This window comes from Ranitomeya variabilis, chromosome 2, assembly GCF_051348905.1.
Source record: "Ranitomeya variabilis isolate aRanVar5 chromosome 2, aRanVar5.hap1, whole genome shotgun sequence".
NCBI lineage: Eukaryota > Metazoa > Chordata > Amphibia > Anura > Dendrobatidae > Ranitomeya > Ranitomeya variabilis.
This window is the reverse complement of record NC_135233.1, coordinates 479,727,664-479,737,878: the sequence shown is the minus strand read 5'-3', so window position 1 is coordinate 479,737,878 and position 10,215 is coordinate 479,727,664. Positions and strand designations below refer to the sequence as shown.

The 10,215-nt window shown below is 41.5% G+C and overlaps 1 protein-coding gene across 1 annotated transcript; it reads right to left on the bottom strand.

Moving 5' to 3' along the window:
• Positions 1-1,106: 1,106 nt before the first annotated feature.
• Positions 1,107-9,901, bottom strand: LOC143806865 (uncharacterized). The gene is made up of 5 exons (XM_077287846.1): positions 9,830-9,901; positions 9,162-9,378; positions 8,945-9,070; positions 1,689-1,806; positions 1,107-1,282 (listed from the first exon to the last, which is right to left on the bottom strand). Exons 2-5 carry the CDS (start codon positions 9,204-9,206, stop codon positions 1,128-1,130), a joined length of 444 nt encoding a protein of 147 aa, XP_077143961.1. The 5' UTR covers positions 9,207-9,378; positions 9,830-9,901; the 3' UTR covers positions 1,107-1,127.
• Between the last annotated feature and the right edge of the window lie 314 nt (positions 9,902-10,215).

The following is a 10,215-nucleotide window of genomic DNA, read 5'->3' as shown; positions in this document are numbered from 1 at the left end:
AGAACTCCTCCCAGTATTATCTCCTTGTGCTGTGACTTCGTTTCTCACTCTCCACAATACAATTCCTTTCCTGTCCCTTCTTAGGATGCTGCCGCAATGTGTGCAGGCGCAGCTCCGTAACGTTCTGTCTCGTGCTTGGCCTCTGTCAGGATCCCACCCCTGACAGGGACCCTCTGTCTGCAGCTCAGATGTTCTTCCTTCTCCCCCTGTCTGCCTGACAGGTCCTTTCTGGGTCAAACCCAGGTAGCTTCTGACTGACTTCCTATCCAACCCACCAGTTTTACCCGTGTGTGAGGAGTGCCCTAATAGATAAAAGCAAGGCTCCCCCTGGTGGACTGGAGTGTGAAGTGTAGTGTGTGACTTGTGATACCTGGTCAGGTGAACTCCTTTAGTACTATCAGACGTAATATCACTCCCCCTGGTGGAAGAGCGACATTACTGCAATGACCAGGACTCTGGGGCGCTGCAGTAGCATGTGGTCTGCGTTTCACCCTAGCTTCATCAGGTGGGCATGTGTTAGTAAATAGTAAAACACTTGCATGTTATAATGGGAAAGACTGTTGTAGTATGTGGTCTGCGTTTCACCCTAGCTTCATCAGGTGGGCATGTGTTACCACATGTAGATTACATTATTCATAATTTAATTTAGGAGTAGCACACTAAACATGAAGAGGATTTCTGGGACTACAAAATTGATGACTTATCCTTAGAACAGATGGGGAGTCTGAATTCTGGCATTTGTGCGGATCAACTGTGGGGCCCTTTCTGTGTTCAGCAGGCACAGCTCTATATTTATAATAGTGCCGGTTTACATTTAAAATAAATTAATAAAATATATTATTTTTTTCCATGAATCTATTGAACCATGGAATTAATGGTGCTATATAAATAAATAAATAATAATAATAATACAATGGTGGGACATGATAGAAGGGGGTGACCAGACAGACATCCCTCACAGACGCCCTTTACTATGACTTTCATGGACCTTAATCTTGTGATTGTTTATATGGAATTTAAGAATTCTATATCTTCCATAATTTCTATTTATTAAGCGTCCATAATGAAATAGCTTATATGAAAAATGTTATTATATAACCCCTGCATGAAAATTTCCCTTGAAATTATTAGAATACGCCTTGCCTTAAGCAGCACATACTGACAGTTGCCATGAAAACTATACGTCTTTCCATCAAAAGTGGTAAAATGTGCCCCCCCTTCAATGGAGCAAACTTTAGGGCAGGGAAGATCTGTGCAGTTCCATCTTCCACCAACACAGTGACTGCAAAAGAAGACATTTCAAGTTATTACACAGACAAAACTGCAAGGAAATCTCCAACGTATCAACCGAAGGTCACTCTTCATTAAAAAAGGAAAAATTACTTTTAAGGGTATATCAAAGTGTAAGAAAGACAAAGATATCTAATTAATATAATACGATAAAGCCCTTTAACTATGTGAATGTATATATTACTATTTAATGTGATCTTTTCTGTATGGCATGTGTCAAACCAGCGTTATAAAGCCACTGCATATGTCCTACTAAATTTTAGACTTTCTCGAACTTTAAGGATCTCTGCAGTTGCTGTGTTTGTATTCCAATATGAACTATTAAACGGACCATTCAACTACAGTTCAGTTGTAATTAACAAAATTGTTTTTGGAAATGAAATGTTGCAATAACTAACCATTTATCACAATCACTTCGAATTGATTCTCCAGGAGCATAGAGTTTTCCTTGGTGTTTGCAATGACACTCGCCAACCGGTATGCAGCCCCTCTCAGTGTAATCATCATGTACTGTACCTAAGGTTATTAAAAAGAAACTCGTTCAGAATAAACAATAAATCTTAATTTCTCACCGTGTGCTTTTATTGACTTTTATTTGAAAAACTCATGGCAAAAAAACAAATTTCTCATGATGCGAAAATAGCACAAAGGAAGCAATGGCGGAAACTATGCTACAAGGCTACATGTGCCATGTTCTATTTTCAAAATGTAAAATTCTGAAGTTGTATAAGTTATTCCCAATTTTACTTTTGGCGGAGGTCTCGGATGTGCTGTGTACGTACAATATTTAAATGATTCTTTTATCAATGTTACACCAGAACCAATGTAGGCTTATGGCTCATGTATAGTTTTACAATTTTTTTGCATAAAGTTATGTAAAACAGTGCTTCTCATCTTTTTTTCTTCTGGAGCCTCACCTGCCAATATCCTCCTAATTGGTGGCATTCGTGCACCTCTGCTGAAAAGTAAACTGGGCTGCAACATAATACGTGAGTCACGCCACAATGATACATAGTGCTGGGTCTATAAATTAGAAGAAGTGCTGGGGATGTGAACAGATAGGAGAAGGCTTTCAGGGCTTTGGTCTGACATGGACTACTGACATGATCAATGAACTAGGGGGCTATGAATCTTTTTTGTGCCATTTTAAAATATGTGCATTTTAACCAGAAAAATCATAATACAAAGTGTGTGCGTCTTGTAATCCGGATGCAGCTTCCTGTGATCCTAGAGAATGCTGACATCATGTCCTTCTCAATAACTCTGAGAGCCTCCTGCAGGACATTGATCTATATGATTGGTGTAGGGCAGTATTGGTGTATAATGCATGTTCTGAGGAGCTGAAGGAACTATTGAGTCATGTGATTAGACCTGTGTGGGTATGTAGCAGAGCTATGTATGTAGCAGAGCTGTGTGTATGTAGGAGAGCTGTATTGGTATGTAACAGAGCTGTGTGTATGTAGGAGAGATGTGGGTAGATATGTCAGAGCTATGTGTGTGTATGTAACAAAGTGACTGTGTATGTGGCAGAGCTGTGTATGTGACTATATAACAGAGCTGCATGTGCATGTAACATGCATGCTGCAGTGTTGTGTATATGTGTGTGCTACAGAGAGTGTATATAATGTGCGAGCTATAAAACTATATGTGTATAATACAAACGTTTCAGAGAAACACTAAAAATAGATCTATTACTGCATTAATGCATTCAAATTAGTAATATTGGCTCCTCAGCTTCTTTTCCATGGAAGTTTTAGTTAGTAGGAAACATACTTTCCCAATCTGCTGTCCAAACCTAGGGTGCATCTTAAAATAAGGTGTGTCCTATAATCCAAAAAACAATCTACAGTATATATTGTATTGGTTTCAGCTCTCTGGCAGCCGTTTGGATGTGCACAGGCACAGGGTTTTTTATATCCAACAGAATAAAGGTTAATGTCATTCATAAACTTTACAGCTCCAAAATGAAACAGCCTTTCTTCAACAGAAATAAATAACAAGATAATCCTTTCTCTGGGTAATGCAAATCAAGCAGTCTCACTAACTCTGTATTACAAAAACATGTCAGGCTGTAGTACAGACATGAGCTCTGTTTTCTGCCAGCCTCGGCACACTACTACTACCTGAACTAGACCAGGTGCATTTTTTTTTATTTTTAAGATATGGACTGGATTACAGAAGTGACCTTTCCCACCCAGACTCTTTTGGTCATTCCTAAATCCTGGATCTAAAATCCAGTCAAAATGAAAACCATCTCAGTAACACATCATCATTTTTCATCAGTATTTACACAAGAAAATCCCATGGCAGACAAAATGACTAGTGATAAAAATTCCCCATTAAGTGTCACCTGCTTAACCCAGCAGGAAGTACGGCTGCATCTAATAATCACTAAAGTCGACAAATCTCCGGGCCCGGATGGGATACACCCCCGAGTACTGCAGGAACTAAGTACAGTCATTGATAGACCATTATTTTTAATCTTTAAAGACTCCATAATAACAGGGTCTGTACCACAGGACTGGCGTATAGCAAATGTGGTGCCAATATTCAAAAAGGGGACAAAAACTGAACTCGGTAATTATAGGCCAGTAAGCTTAACCTCTACTGTGGGTAAAATCCTGGAGGGCATTCTAAGGGATGCTATACTGGAGTATCTGAAGAGGAATAACCTCATGACCCAGTATCAGCACGGGTTTACTAGGGACCGTTCATGTCAGACTAATTTGATCAGCTTCTATGAAGAGGTAAGTTCCGGACTGGACCAAGGGAACCCAGTGGATGTAGTGTATATGGACTTTTCAAAAGCTTTTGATACGGTGCCACACATAAGGTTGATACATAAAATGAGAATAATGGGGATAGGGGAAAATATGTGTAAGTGGGTTAAGAGCTGGCTCAGGGATAGGAAACAAAGGGTGGTTATTAATGAAGCACATTCGGACTGGGTCGCGGTTAGCAGTGGGGTACCACAGGGGTCAGTATTGGGCCCTCTTCTCTTTAACATATTTATTAATGACCTTGTAGGGGGCATTCAGAGCAGAATTTCAATATTTGCAGATGACACTAAACTCTGCAGGGTAATCAATACAGAGGAGGACAATTTTATATTACAGGATGATTTATGTAAACTAGAAGCTTGGGTTGATAAATGGCAAATGAGCTTTAATGGGGATAAATGTAAGGTCATGCACTTGGGTAGAAGTAATAAGATGAATAACTATGTGCTTAAATCTAAAACTCTGGGCAAAACCATCAATGAAAAAGAACTGGGTGTATGGATGGATGACAAACTCACATTCAGTGGCCAGTGTCAGGCAGCTGCTACAAAGGCAAATAAAATAATGAGATGCATTAAAAGAGGCATAGATGCTCATGAGGAGAACATAATTTTACCTCTATACAAGTCACTAGTTCGACCACACTTAGAATACTGTGCACAGTTCTGGTCTCCGGTGTATAAGAAAGACATAGCTGAACTAGAGCGGGTGCAGAGAAGAGCGACCAAGGTTATTAGACGACTGGGGGGTCTGCAATACCAAGATAGGTTATTACACTTGGGGCTATCTAGTTTGGAAAAACGAAGACTAAGGGGTGATCTTAGTTTAATGTATAAATATATGAGGGGACAGTACAAAGACCTTTCTGATGATCTTTTTAATCATAGACCTGAGACAGGGACAAGGGGGCATCCTCTACGTCTGGAGGAAAGAAGGTTTAAGCATAATAACACGCGGGTTCTTTACTGTAAGAGCAGTGAGACTATAGAACTCTCTGCCGTATGATGTTGTAATGAGTGATTCATTACTAAAATTTAAGAGGGGACTGGATACGTTTCTGGAAAAGTATAATGTTACAGGGTATATACATTAGATTCCTTGATAGGGCGTTGATCAAGGGAACTAGTCTGATTGCCGTATGTGGAGTCGGGAAGGAATTTTTTTTCCCCAAAGTGGAGCTTACTATTTGCCACATGGGTTTTTTTTGCCTTCCTCTGGATCAACATGTTAGGGCATGTTAGGGTAGGCTATGGGTTGAAGTAGATGGACTTAAAGTCTTCCTTCAACCTTAATAACTATGTTACTATGTTACTATGTTACACACCTGCTATCCAGGACCTTACCTCCTGCTTTCTTACAATAGGGAGTGAAATATATTTACTTAGAAAATTGGTGACGTGTTCAATACTTTTTTTACCCGTTGTATATGTATACATAGATATATACAATTGTGTGAAAAAGTGTTTTCCCCTTCCGTATTTCCTATTCTTTTGCATATTTGTAACACGTAAATGTTTCAGATCACCATACAAATTTAAATATTACATAAAAATAACACAAGTACAGTAAACACAAAATGCAGTTTTGAAATGAAGGTCTTTGTTATTAAGGGAAAAAGAAATCCAAACCTGCAGGGCTCTGTCTGAAAAACTAATTGCCTCCTAAAACATAATAACTGGATGGGCCAATCTTAGCAGCAACAACTGCAATAAAGTGTGTTAGGTGTCGAGTTCCCGTCTCTGCATAGGGGGAATCTCGGACCATCTCCGCTGCAGTCTCCTATTCTCCAGCCGCAGTGGAGCCTGCTCAGCAGACACATCGGTCCCAGTGTCTAGCTCAGGCTGATACTGGGCGACTGGTTACTATTGTCTTTCCAGGCTCTGCCTTGGTAGCCAGCACTGATCAGCAGCGAGCAGATCTTTCTGGGACTAAGTCCTGCTTTTTCCATACTGAGCATGCCCACAGGATGACCTCCCATTGGAGGTCGAGGTTCACATGCTCAGGTCCTGTTGCGGCTCCTATTGGACCATCTGGAAGGTCTTGTAGCACTGCCGCTATAAAAGGTTTGCATGGCCGCTCGGCCATTCGCTAGTGTACACTTGTAAACGTGTGTGTGTTGACGTGTGAAAGTCGTTCATTAATTATCCCCTCCCTTGTGTATGACTGCTCGCGTAAGATGGATGATTGCTATCTAGCGCCCGACTTACCTATCAGCACGTGACACACAAAACAGCGTCAAATTGCTGTGACTGCCAGTGCGGCGCCATCCGCTTTCACAGTGCTTTCCTTGCCCAAGCCTGGGTGGTTAGTGGCGTCCGCCAGAGCGGCACTGCACGCACTCTCGTGCATCTAAATAATTATTATTATTTTGTTCACTCTGACGCCCCAGTTACGGTGTCGAGTGCAAGAGGTCTAGATGAACTCTAATCCAGAGTCTTGGGAAAAAGTTCTATAACTCCTCGCTTGCGCTCTTTTGTGTGGTACTGCGGCCCTGTGACGCAACTGGGATCGCTTTCTTCATACTGGGTGTAGTTAACCCGTGTGTAAATCCACTTTGTACCGCTATATAGTCCGTCATTACTCAGCAGCAGGTTCCATCTCTGCTCGGTGGACCCCGGGCTGTGAACGCACCTTATTCTATCTATCTAATTATTTGGTGCGTTCCGCTAGCCCTAACAAAGTGTTTGCGATAACTGGTAATGAGTCTTTTACAGCAGTCTCGAGGAATTTTGGCTCTCTCATCTTTGCAGAATTGTTGTAATTCAGCCACACTGGAGAGTTTCTGAGCATGAACTGCCACAGCATCTCAATCGGATTAAGGTTAGGACTTTGACTAGGCCACTCCAAAGTCTTAATTGTGTTTTTCTTAAGCCATTCAGATGTGGACTTGCCTGTGTGCTTTGTATCATTGGCCTGCTCCATAACCCAAGCGTGCTTCAGCTTGAGGTCACGAACAGATGGCCAGACATTCTTCTTCAGGATTTTTTGGTAGACAGCAGAATTTATGGTTCCACTTCCCACAACAAGTCTTCCAGGTCCTGAAGCAGAAAAACAGCCCTAGACTATCACACTACCACCACCATATTGTACTGTTGGCATTGTGGTCCTTTACTGAAAGCTGTGTTACTTCTATGCCAGATGTAATGTGAAGTACACCTCACCTTCCAAAAAGTTCATCTTTTATCTTGTCAGTCCACAGAGTATTCTTCCAAAAGTCTTGGGGATCATCAAGATGTCTTCTGGCAAGACTGAGATGAGCCTTTGTATTCTTATTGCTCAGCAGTGCTTTTCACCTTGGAACTCTGTCATGCAGGCCATTTTTGCCCAGTCTCTTTCTTATGATGGAGTCAAGAACACTGACCTTAACTGAGGCTAGTGAGTCCTGTAGTTCTTTGGATGTTGTTGTGAAGTCTTTTGTGACCTCTTGGATGAGTCACTTTGTCAGGCAGATTGTATTTAAGTAATTTCTTGATTGAGAACAGATGTGGCAGTAATCAGGACTGGGTATGGATAAGGAAATTGAACTCAGCTTCCCAAAGATGTGATAAACCACAGTTAATTTATGTTTTAAAGGGGTAGAGGCAATCACTTTTTCACAGAGGGTCCTGTAGGTTAGGATTTCTTTTTCCCTTAATTATAAAGTTTTCAGATAAAAATTGAATTTTGCATTTACTTGTGTTATCTTTGTCTAATATTTAAATTTGTTTGGTGATCTGAAACATTAAAGTGTGACAAACATGCAAAAGAATAGGAAATCGGGAAGGGGCAAAAACTTTTTCACACAACTGAATTTTTATTCGATTATTCCTCACTTTGACCTAGGTGATTAGCATAATAGTTCCAGAATTTTTATAAATTATCAGTGTCCTTTAATTTATCCAACAAGAAAATTTTCTTGAAATTTTTCATTCCTGTGACAATCTGAGTTGGATTTTCTTCTTGAATACTGAGTTGGGACAGGTTCCTCATGTCACTGGAATAGGAAAGCAATTCTACTGAATCCAGAACGTATGGAAACCATATTCCAGCTCACTAAAGGTACCGTCACATTAAGCGACGCTGCAGCGATAGCGACAGCGATGCCGATCGCTGCAGCGTCGCTGTTTGGTCGCTGGAGAGCTGTCACACAGACCGCTCTCCAGCGACCAACGATGCCGAGGTCCCCGGGTAACCAGGGTAAGCATCGGGTTACTAAGCGCAGGGCCGCGCTTAGTAACCCGATGTTTACCCTGGTTACCAGCGTAAAAGTTAAAAAAACAAACAGCACATACTCACCAGCGCGTCCCCCAGCCTCTGCTTCCTGACACTGACTGAGCTCCGGCCCTAACAGCACAGCGGTGACGTCACCGCTGTGCTTTCACTTTCAGTTTAGGGCCGGCGCTCAGTCAGTGTCAGGAAGCAGAGGCTGGGGGACGCGCTGGTGAGTATGTGCTGTTTGTTTTTTTAACTTTTACGCTGGTAACCAGGGTAAACATCGGGTTACTAAGCGCGGCCCTGCGCTTAGTAACCCGATGTTTACCCTGGTTACCAGTGTAAAATATCGCTGGTATGGTTGCTTTTGCTGTCAAACACGGCGATACACGGCGACCTAGCGACCAAATAATGTGCAGACCTTCTAGCAGCGACCAGCAATTTCACAGCGGGATTCTGATCGCTGCTGCGTGTCAAATACAGCGATATCGCTCCCTAGGACGCTGCAACGTCACAGATCGCTGGCGACGTTGCTTAGTGTGACGGTACCTTAAGAGCTTGGTGGCACCTCAACAGTTATAGCCTATTTAGCAGACTACAAAGCATTGATGCAACACTTGTACATCGCTAAGAGGTAAATTAAATAAACCAAACAATTGTGATATTTACCTAACAAAGCTTACCTTCAGGGCAAAAGCAACCATCCATGTAATGCTCCTCACACAGGTTGTGTGTCTCAAAATTTGAACAAGAGTCTTTGCAAGGGGAGGCACTTTCTTGGTAAACCATATTAGCGGGACATTGTTTAGCTGGAAAATGCAAGTAAATAGAGAAATCTAGCTCCACATTGTTCATCCAAACGTTACATATTTTATCTACTGTTGTCTACTAGAAGCTTACGACAGAAGTCAGGGGTTCTCCAGTTTCTTGGATGACCTTCGGCATGAGAGCATTGTCTGGAATATTCTGTGATGGAGCTACACAGGCAGAAGGAGTCTTGAGAATTATCACACGAGCACATGTCAATCATACAGGCCTCAATGTAGGGCTCCAGATTCAGAAGTTTCATACAGTCGGAAAATGCATCTTGGTGAAGATGTTCTTCACATTCTGAACGCTGAAGAGAAGACACTAAAGTACATAAATCAAGACTAACACCTTAAAATATCTATCATACTAGATTTGGAATCCAGTCAACTGTTCTTACATATGGAAAGAGAAGCCATGTGAAAGGGTTGGTTTTCTTTGTGTAGTGAAATAAGAGTCAACCCATTTACAGTAGATGTTGTGTTGTATGGTCCTTTAATAGTGTAGGATACAGTTGCCCTTTTGACAGAGTGATTTCTCCATTCTGGAATAGGGGAAGCAATCCAAGCGCACACATTGCAGTTTACTCAACTGAAACTCAAACTCAAATAGGCTTTATTGGCAGGACCAAAAAACATTTAGTGTTGCCAAAGCAAGGAAAATAAATGTGACAGGGGAGGGGATCAGGGATTATGGGAATGGGGTGTTGGGGGCACAATTTGGGAAATAATAGTCCATTTGGGGGGTATTAAAATCCTCACCTGCAGTTTACAATACGTTCAATGTAACACAGTCACACAGGAGACAACTTGCACAATGGTGCTAACGGAACCTATCATGCTGACAATGGTATCTGATCTGCAGTCAGAATGTTACAGAGCAGCAGGAGACAATTGATGTACCAACATTTTTGTGGGAAATGTTTCAGTAAACCTTGAATTTTATTCATTGAAATCCCTGCTGTTTTATGCATATGAGTCTACATGGTGGTCTTACTCCGTGATTGACAGTTTTCCCTGTATGACTGTCCATGCAGACATACCTGTCAATCACTAGTAGGACCGTCCACTGGACTCATAAACATACAAACTCCAGAGATTAAAATCAATAAATTACAAGTTATACTGAATCTTTTCCAGCAAACTTT